Below are 16,862 nucleotides of genomic sequence, written 5' to 3' on the forward strand. Positions count from 1 at the left end.
GATAGACAATTGTATCCTATTCCTTAAATCTCTGTTATGCATTTTAAAAACATGTTATTGATTGCATGCTTTAATTTTTCTTTTCAGCGCCAAAGACTACGACAGTTAATTCTTAAACAGCAGCAAGAGAAAAGTGCAATAAGAAAGGAAAAGGGACTGCAGGAGGCAACTGCTTCTGCTGCACCTGGGACTCCAAGACATTGGTCACAAGATGATTCTGGTCCTCAGAGTGATATTTTTGGTAGACCCCCACCTCCATATCCAGGTACTATGAGATCTTCACCAATTCACGCTGGACAAAGATTTCCTGGAACTTTTCTTGCTGATCAATGTGGACCCATGCCTAATGAACCCCAGTGCTCCAGACAACCATTCCCCAGAGACCTAAACAATGTTGGCATGAGACCGCAAGGACAAAGGTAATTGTTTTTCTTTTATCAACTGTATCAATTATTATCAAACTTATACATTTCATGTTTAAAATGTCTTACTATATTTTACAGATTTGCATTTCCTCCTGGAGCTCCAAACCAAGAACAGTTTCTCAGGCCCCCACACCAGATGCAAGGTGGCCCATTGGTTGACAATGTTCCACCACATATGAGGCGACATCTCTCTGTTGAAGGTGTTAGGTCGATGGGTAATAATCATCAAATAGGCCTTCCCCAGCATTTTCCACCACGTGGCATTCCAATGCAGCAACATAATATAATGGGTCAACAATTTATTGAACTTTGCCACAGGGCTCCAGAGAACAGAGTCAGACTACCTTTTGGCCCACCTAATGTTTTGGATTATCCTAATCACCCCCAAAGGCAACCCCATGGCTTCACAGGAAATATGGTATTTACAGGGAACCAAGGTCCTAGATTTATTGAGCCGTTGTTAGGTCAGCCACGACAAGAATCAATCAGTCACTTGCAAACTTCTGCTAATATTGATAATCTGCATCATAATACTACACAACAGCAGACACCACTGACAGCACAAGTTAGCCATTCAGTCAGAACTGATTCAGTTACTCCTGCCGAATCTCCACTACACCCTGACACAACTTCAGGTTCAACAGAGGAAATTCCACTGCCTTGTAGGGATGGTGTTGAGAAGCTAGAAACTGATGACTCTGTTGTGAAGGACCTTGATGATGTTGAGGTCAAAGATTTAGTTGATGATGACCTGGACAATCTGAACCTTGATGCAGATGATGGCAAAGATTTAGACCTGGAAACAAATGACCTTCACCTCGATGATCTTTTGGAATCTGGAAAATTTGATCTTATTGCTTATGCAGATCCAGAGATGAACCTCGAGGACAAAAAAGATATGTTTAATGAAGAGTTGGATTTGAGTGATCATATAGATGATGAACATGGGGATACCTCAGACCTTCAGAAAGCCTTATCTGAAAAAAGAAATGCCAGGTGTGAAGGTGGCTCAGCTCAGTCTACATTAGAGGGTGAACAAGGTCTTAATATTCTCAAACCAGAAAAGACTCTATCAAATGAGGTCTTAGATCATTCTCAGTCTGAAATAACTATCAAAACTGAGATCCAAGGTCTTGCAACCTCGGTGGATGATCATCGACCGGCGAGTTCTAAAAGCAGTCAAAATGATGTTTCTGGCCTTTTTGAGGACTCTTGTGAAGATGCACACTGTGCTCCAACACTGTCAAGCTTGATGGTCAAAGAAAAACTAGAGGACACTAGGAGTGAATCCATAATTTCTGCTATACAGGGCGACCCTAATTCCCAGACTAATCTTGACTCAAACATGAGTATGGTGATGCTGCAAGGACAATCTCAAGAGCACAGGATAAAGTCGGGAGTAACAATGGGGCACAGGGTAGATTCAGCTCTAACCCAAGGGACACTTTTAAGTAACTCAAATATGATGCACTCTGGAAACCAACAGGTTCCACTTCAAGGGTTTGGACCTTCACAAGGACAACATATTCATCTAAACATGCCTGCGGTTGGTACACAGCAGCCGGTTCTAATAAACCCCCAAAATCAGCAGGGCATATTCAGTCCTGGCATACCAGTGCAGCAGGGGTCCCTAATGCAACAAAGTCAGCAGAACAGACCTCTTCTTTTGGAGGAACAACCCCTTCTTCTTCAAGATCTGCTGGATCAAGAGAGGCAGGAACAACAACAGCAAAGGGATATGCAGGCCATGATTCGACAACGGTCAAGTGACCCATTCTTTCCTAACATTGGTAAGGCTAAACTCTTCTTAAAGTAATTGATAATTCACCCTGTTTTAGCTGCATTGTCAGTAAATTGGTTTAATCATGACTTGATGTCTGTGCTATCAACCAGCTCTTACCTTACAATCATGTCTGTATGCATATCATATTGGCTTGTAAGCTTAATTATTTTGAATGTTGGCTTTAATTTTGTACATTACAGTATATTATAACTCCTGAAGCATTCTTGCATGTTTGAAATGTAAATACAAATTTGATATACAATTCACTATGCTGTCATGATTTGTTTAGATTTCGATGCAATTACTGACCCAATAATGAAAGCAAAGATGGTGGCTTTAAAGGGGATCAACAAAGTGATGGTACAGAACAGCATGGGTATGCCACCAATGGTTATGAACAGGTAAATACTTTACTGAGCAGTTACTGTTTTAGTGCTAAAAGCTATTCAATACCCTTACAATTTACAAATGCATAGCTTATATAAAATTATTTATACCTTATATATGTACTATACTTATACCTGATTTCTTTTATCTGAACTTAAATTTCTTAATCTTGAGTACTCCTTATGCTTTTTTTCTTCATGGCAGAATGCAACAGGTTCCAGCATCACATGCCCCAGATACACCTGCTTTTTCACAACCTTTCTTTGGACCGGTATGTTCACTGGTTTATGTAGTCTTACCATTTCTCACCAGCAATAAATATAATTTAATGACGTTGAATTATTTCCTTTAGGATGGAAAGTTGCCACCACAGATTGCTAGACCCACCCCCCCTAATTTTGGGCCAGGGTTTGTCAGTAAGTTTTTGTTGCTGTTGTTATTATAGCATTTTTTCACTAGTTACAAAGTTGTTGTTTATCATTTAGTATCTTTTTATCATTTTAAAAGTAAATAAAATAAAGCTAAACATCCCAAAAATCTGTTTTTTTTTCCCAGATGAGTCTCAAAAAAAACAATATGAAGAGTGGCTTCAGGAAACTCAACAACTTCTTCAAATGCAGCAGAAGTTTTTAGAGGACCAGATTGGAGCCCACAGGAAATCTAAAAAGGCTCTTTCTGCAAAACAGCGCACTGCAAAAAAAGCTGGACGGGAGTTCCCAGAGGAGGATGCGGAACAGCTGAAAAATGTGACTGAACAGCAAAGTGTGGTTCAGAAGCAACTTGAACAGGTATAGTTATTTAATGTTGAACATCTTTAAAATGAACTAGCTAAATAGTTTGCCAACTGTAAAATGTGAGTAGTGTTGAAGCGAACTCAAATTTGGTGATCCCTGATCTAGGGCCTCATTGGAGCCTAATTTTTATTTATTTATAAATATTTATTTTGGGGGGAATTTTTTTATTATGTCTGTTGTTTACACTTATCTTTCATCCTGTTTTTTTTAGATTCGGAAACAACAAAAAGAACATGCTGAGCTCATAGAAGAATATCGTGTTAAGCAGCAACAACAGCAACAGCGTCTCCAAACTGGTATGATGGGTCCAATGAAGACCATGCCTGTAATGCAAGGACAGCCCCCTGGAATGATGCCTGTTGGGCCTCCTATGGCACAGCCTATGATGGGTTCTATGTTGCCCATGCAGCATCCTCACTTCGGTAAGCCTTCTCGCATGCCCAGCATGCCAGGTTGGCATCCAGGTACTACTGGACCAATAAGTGGACCTAGGATGCCACCTCACCTGCCCCCTCAAATGGCACTGCCAAACCCTGCCCAGCCACTCCAGGCACAACCACCTGCTCCTATTGCTCCTGGAGGTAAACCTGGGCAGTCCGGCACTGTAGCAGGTGGGAATGGTGGTGGAGCCAGTAGTAGTGCACCACATGTAAAGTTTGATGATAATAATCCATTCAGTGAAGGCTTCCAGGAGCGGGAACGCCGAGAGCGACTTCGAGAGCAACAGGAGAAACAGAGGGTGCAGCTAATGCAAGAAGTGGAGCGACAAAGGGCATTGCAGAGGCTTGAGCTGGAGCAGCAAAGCTTGGGGCTTGGCCCCGACAATAATGGGGACAGTCTTGCACAGATGCCCTTCTATAATTCTGACCTATCACAAGAGTTCATGCAAACACCCAGGCCTCAGCAGCAACAACAGCAATTGGGCCCATTGTTCCCTCAGCAAGGAAATGTGCCATGTGACTTTGTGGGTCAAGGTTCAGCCTTTATGCAGGGTGGCGAGCACAGGCCGATTCCTGGTAATGGTTCCTTTGGCCCTGAGATGGGTCCTAATTTTCAACCTAAGAACCCCATGATGCCTGGTTTCTCTGCCGGTCGGCCACGTCCACCTGGGTTTGGAGGAACTAGAATGCCACACCACGGTGGAGGTGAACCTTCCTCATTTGGTATGAATTCCACAACCCCTTTACCTCCTAATTTCCCTGGGTCAGGACAGTCTCTCATTCAGCTTTACTCTAACATTATCCCAGAGGAGAAGGGCAAAAAGAAAAGGAGTCGAAAGAAGAAACGGGATGATGATGCAGATTCTGTAAAAACTCCTTCTACACCTCACTCTGACATTACTGCCCCACTTACACCATGTGTATCAGATACCTCATCTACACCAACACGCAGTGTTGCCATAATGGGAGACCAAGACACGTCAGAGTTTTCCAACCCCTTAGGCTCTATGACTGGACTGCCATCCTCAGAGCTGGAAATTTCACTCTCTGGCAGTACTCCACTGAGGCGACAGACAAGTGTGAGCTCAGAGGCAGAACATGGCCTCCTCCATGACATCAAGCTGGAAAAGTTAGAATCTAGTGTGTGCCAGAAAGCTGAAGGAGAAGCCCCAGTTGGACATAGTGCAGAAGAAACTGGAATTATAAAAACAGAAGAAGTAAATGAGATCATCTCCCACAACCGAACATCCCAGAGTCCAGCTCAGAGCACTAAAGGGGAACCTGGGAATGAGCTGCTCAAACACCTTCTAAAAAACAAGAACACCCCACCTCCTCCCTCAGCACCTCTCATGCATCAGATGTCCAACGAGAGTTTACGATCAGAGGATGAAGGTCTGAATGACAGCAAAGGCTATTTAAGACAGGACAGCACAGATTCTATGGTAAGAACTTTAGATATTAAAGATGCAATACATTTTCGGCACCAAAAATGATTTGGTTATATTGGTTTTCACTGTAAGATAAAAGTAAGCTGAAAAGGGGGTTATGCCCACGTTGCACTGTCTATCAAGCTCTTTTACAATTATTAAAATTAATCACAAATAAACTGGCAGGTGTGCCCAGAATTTTCTTCAAACATGATACAAAGGAAGAAGCATTCGTAAAGTGCAGAATTGTAAAATTTAGATTGTTTTTTATTAGTCTTGTTCCTAAGCTGAAAGATTTTTTTGTAATTGTCTGTAGAGTGGTATCAACAGCCGTTTGACAGATCTAGAGCCTTCACTACCAGAGCAGTGCAAAAAGAAACAGCGCAACAAGCGTACACCAAAGAATGGTGTTGACAAACCACCTTCACGCTGGAAGAAGAGGAAGAAGGACGAGGATGAGAGACAGGCAATATACACCAACACAGACACATTAATGACTCAGCTCAAGCAGGTAAACATCTTACTGCACAAAGACGTTGTCTAGAAATTTGTTTATATTATAGTATATTTTTGAAAACTCAAGAGTACATATTTATGTTAATGATTTTACTTATGTTTTGCAAAGGGTAAAGCATGTAATTATTATTTAAGCATATCTTAATGTGTATATTAAGGGGTCCCTCTAGAAGTTATTGGAGTTTACCTACATCTGTGGTCTCAAACTCAATTCCTGGAGAGCCGCAGCTCTGCATAGTTTAGCTTCAACCAGCTCCAACTCACACCTGCTTAATAGTCTCTAGTAGTCTTGAACAACTTGATTATTTGCATCAGCTGTGTTTAATTAGGGTTGGTTCAAAACTGTGCAGAGCTGCTGCCCTCCAGGAATCGTATTTGAGACCTATGATCTACATCATGTGTGGTCAGCATTTGCTATTAAACACATATGTCCATTCACAACTTTAGGAAAGCTTAGAAATGAAATCTCCAAACAAATTAGCTCATAAGATGCTTGCTGTCATGTGCCTATATGAACAATACTGTTGTCATTCGATTCAACACTTGTCCTTTGCTCTGTTCCTGACAGCAGCTGTCTATGTTGCCACTGATGGAGCCTTTGATTGGAGTCAACTTTGCACATTTCCCCCCATATGGCAGTGGGCAACTCAATGGAGAAAACAGACTCTCTGGTTCTTTTGGAAGTGCATCACTGGATGGAGTATCTGACTACTACTCACAACTCATCTATAAGGTTTGGCCTTCACGTCTCTAGTTTCTTTACTGCTCTGTTTCTCAACCACGTTCCTGAAGGACCAACAACACTGCATGTTTTGGAAGTCTCCTTTCTCCGTGATACCCTTTACAGGTCTTTCAGTCTCTGCTAATGAGCTGATGATCTGAATCAGGTGGCGTTTGGTTAATGTGACATTGAAAACTGAGGGTCCTTCAGGAACGGGGTTGAGAAACACTGCTTTACTGCATCATGGTTAAGCAAACATGGTGAATCTGCATTTTTTAACATTTGTTTTGCCCTGTTTGGGCTTTCAGCAGAACAATCTTAGCAATCCTCCAACGCCTCCTGCATCGCTGCCTCCTACACCACCACCTGTAGCCAGGCAAAAGTTGTTGAACGGCTTTGCCACTGCAGAGGAACTTGCGAGGAAGGCAGAAGTAATGGGTAAGCACGAGAGTATAAACCAGTTGAAAATAAATTATGCGCTTTTATTATATAGGTGCAGAGTTTAATAAACTGAATGCACAGCATTCAGTTTGATTTGAGCATAATTTGGACACACTTTATTTTGATGGTCCATTTGTTGAATTTAAGTTACATTGCATCTACATGCCAACTAATTCTCATTAGATTATACGTGGACTGTTAGGTTGGGGTTAGGGTTGGTGTAAGTTTACATGTACTCACAAAGTTTCTTATAGTCTGTTGAAGGAGCAGTATCAGCAGATATTAGGCAGACAGTCTACTGATACTCAAATAGACCATCAAATATAAAATGTTACCCATAGTTTTTATAATTTCAAGATTTATATTTGGATATCTTTTATTTATTTATTTTATTATTTATCACATTGTGGTAAAATAAATGTAGACTGAATTCACAATAAAATGCCTTGCATGAAGATAAACTTGGATCAAACTAAAGTTGCCAAAATATTCTAAAGATTAAGTACATAATTTTTCAAAAAGAAAACTGCATTAAAGGGGTGGTCCAGAGCGTATTTATAAGGCTTGGTTGTGTTTATAAGATGCAAAACAATGTGTGCTTATGCTTGACTTGTAAAAAATCGCGTTATTTTTTCATCTCAATTACATCCAGCTACTCGGCTAACATAAAAAGATATTTCCTATCTCCTCCGCAAGGCACGCCCTCAAGAGGCTCTGATTGGTTAGCTAACATAATGTGTTGTGACGCGGGGATCACCAGCAAAAGTGTCATGCCTCTAATAGCATACACTTTTGTGATGTGTAAATACAGTCAGTCAGAGTAGCTGTTAGCCGTATCAGCTGTAAATGATACAGAGGACACGGCTGAACCTCACGCCTGCTCTCTAAAATAAAGTCTCACAAGTGTCTTTCACATATATCCGGGTTATAAACATATGCAAGTAATATGAAATGTTCACATATCTTTTGCTAGTTCGTTATTTGAGATGTAGAATCCAGGGAAAGCGGCTGCATAGAGAGACACTGCAGCACTGGTGAAGATTGTGGATGTTTACAGGGGTTTGATGGAAAAATATAAATTTGAAGCAAAATTGTTAACAGTGCCAACAGCATTTCCTGTTGTTTACATCTTTGTTCACGTCCTAACTACAACATACTGTTAACACTAGAAACTGTGCCTGTGGTTGATCAATTTTAACAAATAAAAATACTTAAAGGTTGTGGCTCACAATCCACAGCTTCTTCTATTATGGTTGGAGCTGCCCCTTTTTAGCTGAGTTTTAAGCCAAATCTAGCACTGAACTGGGAGAGATTCTGGAAGCTGCCCTTTTGTCAAATGCTAGCTATATATTTTCTTTTTGGTAATCTCTGGAACATGATTAAAATTAAATTGTAAGCACTTCTCTTTTTGTGTTGTGTCATTCGGAAGCCCAAATACAGACACAGAAGAAGCTCTGTGGGAATAGCAGCGCTTGGACAGCATTTAGCTTACTTTGCTCTGCTATATGATAGGATAACAGTGCCTCTGACCACGGCCCTTTGCTGCGCTGGGTGTATGCATGTGGTGAATGCAAGTAACCAGAAGCGTTTGTGATCTAACTACCGGTAACCTAGATGTATGTTTTTGTAGTCCCCAAACTTTGTTCGCTGTAGTCTTTGCTAACTCTAAAAGCCAAGTGCTGCGTACGAAACCGCATACTTCCATACTATATAGTACGCTAAAATCAGTATGCGAGCCGAGTAGTATGACCGAATTCGTAGAATTCGAAAATCAGTAGGCGAGAAGTACCCGGATGACTTACTACTTCCAGCGAGATTCTGAAGTGCGCGTCCCATGCACGCTGCGCTATGCCATAATGCCCCACGAGAGAATTCACGAATGGAAGTGAGGCGACGCAACTGACGCAGGTAGGTCACGTGACCATGACAAAATGACGGATGTAGTACGTCCAAATTCCATACATACTTTTCACATTCATAATGTATAGAACGTACTTTTCTAACGGCCGAGTAGTACTTTTAAATTCAAATGCAGTACCTACTGAGTAGTAGCCGGTTTCGGACGCAGCCAATGTCTCACTTTGCATTGAACTTTGAGCGTCTTGCATTCAGAGATATTGTTTGTGTTCACACAGCTACATTACAAGTAATTTTTAAAATATGATATCGTAGTGGACCACCCCTTTAACACACAGACACAAATTCAGGAACAACATATGAGTAAAAAAAATAAATGCTTTTTCGTAAACTGTATTTTGTGATAATCTCTCTCTAGTTTCAAAAAGCTTGGGTCAAAAGCAGCTCACTGCTTCATTTAAAGCTGAAGATGACCTGCTGGGACACACCATCACTCAGGGCCCAAAGACTGTTGATGTTCCTGCTTCACTTCCTACGCCACCCCATAACAACCAGGAGGATTTACGGTAGATTTTCATGTTTAGAACATCTCGTCTCATGTAGGCAGATTTTTGTCTGTTAAGATTAGTCTACAATGTATCTTATTTGGTTTTCTGGAATACTAAAAAACAAATACCCCAACTCTCAAAAGTTACAAACACCTAAACTTAACAAGCTCTTGATGCATTAGATCACTAGCTGAGATGTCTTATCCTGAGATGATGTGTTTTTAACACTTTGACTTGGGTCAATATATGTTTAATGGTTCTGTTTGTCTTTAATAGGGGTCAGGAGCATTGTATTGACAGGGACACGCCAGACAGTTTTGTCCCATCATCCTCTCCCGAGAGTGTGGTTGGCATGGAGATCAGCCGTTATCCAGATTTGTCTAGAGTTAAAGAGGAGCCACCATCCCCTGCTGTCTCTCCAGTCATTCCAATACTGGATTGTAAAGGTAATCTGTAGAGACTAAGGTAGTGTTTATACTAGTGCTTTTTTGCATTAAAATGCATACATTTTGCTAGGGTTATGCCTGGCGTCCACATAACTCTACTTTGAAAACACTGTAGATCTCAATTCATTTGAAAACATCATTGTTGCATTAAGTGTAGATGGACCAAAGCACCAAGGGTATAGATTAAGCATGGACAGATGTGTGCACAGCAATTTTCCTGAAATATTCATGAAATGTCCCACCAATTATTTCATCCTCACCAAAATAAAACAATGCTCTGTCATTAATTTGCAGTAGGTGTGCAGAACGAGTTCAGTCATTTTGTCTACTCGAATCATATCCAAGATTATAATAGTTTTGGATTTTTCAATAAATATAAACAGTTTTTATTTCATTTGGCTTTTTGTTTTTAAATTCAGTTAGTTTTAGTTTTTAGCGGCAGATTTACTAGTTTTTATTAGTTTCTATATTTTAAAATTGCTTAGTTTTAGTTTAGATTTTATCCGTTTCAGTATTAGTTTTAGTTTTTTCTAAATAAAGGATATTTGTTAGGTGCAAGATTTAAAATCATCGGAGTAAATATTGTATAATAAAGACGCAATCAAAGACAGGCTACATTTTTTTCATTCACCCATCCTCAAATTCAAGTACAACAGCCCACAAGATAGCAGCCTTAAGTAAAATATACGTGCAAGCTCTACAGTAGTGATGGGAAGTTTAGATCCTCAACCGGATCTTTTGTGACAATCTTCTCAAGTTTGGACTCAACATATCAAAGATATGAAGTCAGCAATCCTAATTTCTGTCAGTTAAAACATCACTATGATCTGAAAAGTTTCTTACAATTGTGTTTTGCAACCCAACTGAAGCATGTTTAAATTTAATTACGACTTTCTGTTATGTAATAAACTTACGTTTCGCCAGATTCTCTCAAGTTGTTTGTGGATGAGTGCTTAACGTTACTGGAGACGCAAATTGTTTTTAAATGATTCTGTTCGATTTGATGAGATCTGGTTCACTCAGAAGATTTAGTTCACTTAGAAGATCCAATTAGTTTAACTTAAGAAAAAAAAATATTTTTTTAAATTTAATTTTATTATCTAATTTTCGTTTTTTTATTTTTATTTTTTCGTTTTCTTTAACTATAATAACCTTGGTCCTATCTCCCTCAACCACATATGGACAGTGTGATTTGCTGTCCATATTCCTGCTGAAAGGCTGTTGCTACATTTGAATGTTAGCAGCGCCAAAACTGCAAGAAACTTTTCCAACCCTTGTCTTTTTTTGCAAGACTCATGTGAGACTTAAGGACATTAGGAGCTGCTTTTCAAAGAAAAGTGTAACTTTAGTTATATAACACTTACAATTAAGTTCTCACTACTTAATGACTCCATCATTATGATAGCTACTAAAGCTGTGCAATTAATCAAAATTAAGTTTCAATTTTGGCCTCCAATGATTATGAAAAACAGTTATCAGATAAAATGGTTATTGTGTAACATGCCTCCCACTTTCCAGGCGTCTGCATTTATTCAAGGGCAAAGCTCGATTTCAGTAAATCATGCACATTGAGTTTTGCAGCATGGGACAGGCTTAATTTATTCTTTAGTTTAGGTGCATGCATAAATTGGCAGTTTTGGGCAATAGTTTGTCTGCGGTGATCTTATCTAGTTGCATGCTTCGTCTCAAAGTCTGAATGCTTTGGATACGGTTTACCATGGTGCACTAAGATTTATAGCTAATTTTAAATCCCTAACTCATCATTTTGTGCTATATTGACCTTACTCTAAAATGCGGAAGTGGGCCTGTTCTCGCGATTGTTTTAGAACTTCCGATTCAGTCGCCTATGGGAGAAATGACTATAAAAATGTCAGAAAACGGTCAAACTACTTGCTCTACAAACAAATGTTTGCATGACTATACAGACCAAGTAGAATAATATAATAAGAAAATATCAGTTTGCAACATCATGAGCAGTTTTTAATGTCTAAAAATAAATGGAAGTGAATGAGACCGGAAGTCTCGAGCCAAAAAGATTCAACTGGCTGCGCCCACTCGTCGGTGAAGAATAAGGTGAATACCAGGTTAGGTTGGTCTGCTTTGTCCATTCGTAGGCTCAAGCATTGCCATATCCTTGTTTACAAATTTATACTGGGTTTACTCCCATCATATCTACAGAATTACATTTGTAAAAAGCCTGTTCTTAACTATGGTCTTCTGTCACATGGTGATCTGTTCACAATGTGACGCTAAGTGATCATGCCCATAAACCCTCAATGAAGTAAACTGAAGTGCTTATTAAACTACTACTGTCAAGAGCAAATCTACACCGTTGCAAAGCACAGACATTTGAATATTGTTGTGTAGCTAATAAAGATTTCTCTCTGGTTGGGTCTTCTGGGCTATACCATATTGTCCTCTGATTTACTAAACCCCTTTTATACAACACTATGCTACCAGAAGATGACAAGAATAAATGCTGACACATGCCCAGCATGTGTGAATGCTCATGTAGCATGCATTTTCGGTTGTATGGTCTTGACAGAGAAACACAGTAAAAATGCCAGCATGACATTTCATGTGTTCACCCTTAAAGTTGTTTTAGAGATGTGACTTGGTGACTGAAGACTGTATTATAAGCAGCACTTTATATTTCACTGAGAAGAAGATCCCACAATGCGTTACAAAAATCTTATTGTACTGAATTTCAGCAGTGTTGGATTTACCAGTGCCTTCGGCTAAAGTCCAAGGTTGCAGTACCAACTGCATCTTTAACTTATCAACATGCGTTTAGCAAAATGTCTTGGAATCAAAATTTCAGATGAGCACTATTTGTATATCCTCTGCAGGAAGTTGTAAGGCAGAATTAGGTTTTTGAACAGAGCCGGACATCATCATCTGACATAACTTTTCTTCTTTGTCATTAGGTTCTGAAGCCAGACGATGGGAAGTCAAGACAGAGCCTCCAAGCAATTTTTTTGCTTCACAATTTGGGCAGCTCTCTACATGCTTAAGAACTGACCTGGTGCCTGTATCCATTACTCTGAACCCAGTGGCAGCAATGGTGAGTGCCCACAATTACATAACCCATTCTGTAACAGTTATGCCTTGCTCGGAGCAAGATAATTACATCTCATCTCTGAGCATGTGTCTGCTTCTGTCACAGAATATTCAAGGAGTGGTGTCAGCACTAGCAAACATGCTTTGTGTATCCATACCGGGGAACTATGAGGTGACTCGCTCTCCAGGACCAGAGCACCGCAGCTCAATAGACATGTTGAGCGGACTTAAGGTTCCTCATCCAACTTCCCTGTTTCACCAACAACCTGGTATGAGGCTCCACAGACCACCTCTGCCACATCAAACATTTAGCGACGGTTAGTATATGTTAAACACAACACACATCTATTTCTAACATGTTCATACAGACTTCTCTGTGCAAACTAATGCAGTAATGGTCACAATTTCACAGACACAACTTTATGAGATTTGTTTCTTTCAAGTGTTATATTGACAGACTCATAGGCCCTGTTTACACTAATACGCTTTAGTTATAAAACAACGTTTTAGAACGAAAATGATCCATGTCCACACTGGCGTTTCACCAAGCGTTTCTGAAAAGCTCTCCATTCAAACTATACTACTGAAAACACACATCACATGACCACACACATACTCTGTCTGAGCTCCAGGCAGTCAGCGGGTGCTTTAAGCACACCTCCCCAGATGAGAGCAGCGCATGTCATACAGTTCATCAAGGATCTACCACTGGATCTAGTCTCAATATAGTGTTAAGTGTGATATTTAAATCATCTAGTCACTTTCTAATGACTCTTTGGTATTTTGAATCTATTACTTGTTCTCAGGAAACGCAAAGATAAGTTAATGAATCAATGTATCCATGTACACTGACTCTCCATATTGACTAATTGCTTGTCTATATATCCTATATTGTATAAACTTATTGTCCGTTATACTTTTAATATGGTCATTATTGATAATTAATACTGATATTCAGCAAAAGAGAGGGTATGTTTCATATTTTCCAATAAAAATAAAAGAAGGCAGTAATGGTGCCCTTTTGTTATAAATATGCATACAGTGAAGATGATGGTCATATAAATGTGCAGCTACAGGATGTCTTAACATTTTTGGTGTATGTTAAGTTAATATCAAAATGAAAACAGGCAGTTCCTTATATCATGTTTTCATTTTATTGTTAAGATAGTGAAGCAACAAATCAGGGTGATGTGAATAAGGTTATAAAGTAGCCTTGAGGAAACTTGAGCCTTAACTTAAAAAAGGATTGCAAGACTGTGCACACATCCAAGTGGACGCTGCACACTGGTGGTGGTTTGGAGAGACCCCCCTCATGATTGTGAAGCGCTTTGGGTGTATGGCCATACACAATAAATGCGCTATATAAAATACACATTACATTACAAGACTGAACTGTGTGCACTTCATATTGAGGAAAAAGCCCCAATTAGCCGGGTGAATGTCTGCAGCCACGCCTCCGTTTTCAGATGTCTCCATTTTCCCCATCCACACTGACATGGAGCAGCAGCATTTTAAATTGAAAGCGGCCTCTTCAGCGTTTTTAAAACGCTCCATTTTCAGCACTGAAAATGCTGGGCTAGTGTGGACAGAAAGTGTAATTGTAGCAAAACATATGTGTTTTAAAACTAAAACGTGTTAGTGTAAATGGAGCCTTAATTGTTAAGTGTTATGTATTTTCATTTCTTTAAAAATGAAGGTCTAGTGCACTTTAAATGAATTCTTCTAAGAATGGTTGCTGGAAATACTTCAGAGATCATATGAATCATTTGTTTTTAAATAGCTGCTCTGTCTCTTTTTTAATTCTTTGAATAATCATGGTGTTTTAAGTAATAAATGTGTTGAATGTACTACAAATATTTAGATTGAATAGTCATTTTATTTAAAAACGACCAAAGATTAAAACCAAACTTTACAAAGCCAAGAAAATATTAACCTACTGTAGAGTACGTATTTGTTTACCTCGCTGCTCGTTGATTTTATTCCAATCAATTCATAAATCAGTAAATAACACACTTAAAAGAGCGGCACAGATTTTCAAAACACACCAGTTGTTGTTTTTTTTATAATCTGCTAGAAATATCTGTGATTGATTGTGTTTCTTTTATTACAGGTACAGCTATGGTCAGACGAGACTACGGTCAGATGCATGGAAGCAGTCTAGGATCCAAACCACAATGGTGCTCCCATTGTAGGGTGGTGGTCCTTGGAAATGGGGTTCGGAAGTCTACCAAAGAGCTGCCAATGAATAAACTGGTATGCAGCACTAATGTATTTAAAACTCCCAAACTGCATGTCTCATAGATACCTTGTTGAGTCATTAGACAACATGTCACCCCTTAAGGGCTATAAAAGTGTTTGCTGAACCGGTTGATGTGGGTCTAGACTACATCCTCTGACACAACCCTCAAGAACGGTAAAGCCGAGGGCCACAGAGCACTTGAAAATATGCAGCCCCCTCAAAGCCCCTTAAGGAGGCACAGAATAGAGCTTCAATTATGCTAATCCGGCTCCTGATAGGAAGTGAAAATCTACCCTGCTGCAGTCACAGGGTTAACTGACATTACCCAAGGGGATGTGTATACCGAGGCACGTTTTGTTAAAGAGCATAAGATGCCCAAGTTCAAAAACAGTTAAGCCCATTTCAGGTCATTTAAATCATGGGACACCTTTGAAGTCTCCCTCACCCTCCTCCCTTTCCTTTTAATAGTATGCAAATCTAATTCCTTATGGCATCAACAAAGGTTTGCAACATATGCAAGCTTTGATCTCTTGCAAGTGAGGCACTTCGATTTAATGATAATTCGTGCCATTAGATGGGAAATGGCATGCCCCTTATTTTTTACAACTTCTGTCCAAACTGAGCATGATCTTAATGACGTTCTGTCTTACAGGGCCATGGAGGAGCTGTGGAGAGCCTTGTCTTCTGCAGCAATAACTGCTTAGTTCTTTATTCGGCTTCCATGCAGAGTAAATTGTTAGATGGCAAGGTGAGTCGAAATCACAATAGTTATCTCTGGTTGTTTTTAGGGATGCTCCGATCAATCGGCTGATAATTGGTACTAAGCAATCTAGCTGATCTCATGAACTGATCGCTGGGGTTTGTTTATGAGTTTACAAGCAAAGGAAGATGGACTTGCGCTTCTATATATTATGCATAGTCTACAGCAGCCGCAACATGTGAGGAGGTAAATGATGCGCGGGGGCATGAACGATCGATGCACTCGCGTCACAACATTTAAAATATATACAGATGTGGTGTGACCTGTTTGTACAGTCGAGTGATGGTGTCTTTGTTACAAGTGCAGCTGTTGTATTTCCAGTGTGCTTTGACATGAGCAGAGCGATCACCCCTATCTAGTATCTTATCAAACCTTATGACCTCCCCGGGAAGCTCCTCGAGTCTCCCGCTTATTCATACCAGCTCTGTGATCCCCAAAAATTTGTTAAAATAATAATTCCTTACATTTTTATAGCGCTTCTCTGGGCACTCAAAGCGCTTTACACAATGGGGGGGGGGATCTCCTCATCCACCACCAGTGTGCAGCATCCACCTGGAGGACGCGACGGCAGCCATTTTGCGCCAGACCGCACACCACACACCAGCTGATTGGTGGAGAGGAGACAGAGATGAAAACAATTGGAATATGGGGATGGTTAGGAGACCATGATGGACAGAGGCCAGTGGGCAGATTTGGCCAGGATGCTGGGGTTAAACCCCTACTCTTTTTCGAAGGACATCCTGGGATTTTTAACAACCACAGAGAGTCGGGACCTCGGTTTAACATCTCATCCGAGAGACGTCGCTCACTGAGCAGTATAGCGTCCCCGTCACTATATTGGGGCATTAGGACCCACACAGACCGCAGGTTGGGCGCCCCCTGCTGGCCTCACTAACACCACTTCCGGCAGCAACCTAGCTTTACCATGTGGTCTGCCATCCAGGTACTGACCGGGCACAGCCCTGCTAAGCTTCAGTGGGCGACCATGTGAGAGTTGCAGAGAGCTAGCTGCCGGCAA

The 16,862-nt window shown here is 40.3% G+C and overlaps 1 protein-coding gene across 19 annotated transcripts in view; it reads left to right on the forward strand.

Annotated features, from left to right (window-relative positions):
• kmt2ca (lysine (K)-specific methyltransferase 2Ca) overlaps positions 1 to 16,862 on the forward strand; it is a 213,316-nt gene that overhangs the window by 180,564 nt on the left and 15,890 nt on the right. For 10 of the 19 annotated variants that reach the window (XR_002456618.3, XR_012399696.1, XM_005162545.6 and 7 more), the window contains 16 exons: positions 88 to 419; positions 504 to 2,215; positions 2,498 to 2,609; positions 2,800 to 2,866; positions 2,948 to 3,011; positions 3,151 to 3,383; positions 3,601 to 5,271; positions 5,573 to 5,767; positions 6,341 to 6,505; positions 6,802 to 6,931; positions 9,210 to 9,357; positions 9,616 to 9,785; positions 12,713 to 12,849; positions 12,952 to 13,162; positions 14,956 to 15,098; positions 15,737 to 15,832. Coding sequence is in view for 16 of the 19 variants with exons in the window: in XM_005162545.6 (XP_005162602.2) it covers positions 88 to 419; positions 504 to 2,215; positions 2,498 to 2,609; positions 2,800 to 2,866; positions 2,948 to 3,011; positions 3,151 to 3,383; positions 3,601 to 5,271; positions 5,573 to 5,767; positions 6,341 to 6,505; positions 6,802 to 6,931; positions 9,210 to 9,357; positions 9,616 to 9,785; positions 12,713 to 12,849; positions 12,952 to 13,162; positions 14,956 to 15,098; positions 15,737 to 15,832 (5,586 nt within the window). In the remaining 3 variants the exon portion in view is untranslated. The remainder of the gene's footprint in view (positions 1 to 87; positions 420 to 503; positions 2,216 to 2,497; positions 2,610 to 2,799; positions 2,867 to 2,947; positions 3,012 to 3,150; positions 3,384 to 3,600; positions 5,272 to 5,572; positions 5,768 to 6,340; positions 6,506 to 6,801; positions 6,932 to 9,209; positions 9,358 to 9,615; positions 9,786 to 12,712; positions 12,850 to 12,951; positions 13,163 to 14,955; positions 15,099 to 15,736; positions 15,833 to 16,862) is intronic. The other 9 variants (XR_012399697.1, XM_017353924.4, XM_073941411.1 and 6 more) reach the window with 3 other exon arrangements.

Source organism: Danio rerio, chromosome 24, assembly GCF_049306965.1.
Source record: "Danio rerio strain Tuebingen ecotype United States chromosome 24, GRCz12tu, whole genome shotgun sequence".
NCBI lineage: Eukaryota > Metazoa > Chordata > Actinopteri > Cypriniformes > Danionidae > Danio > Danio rerio.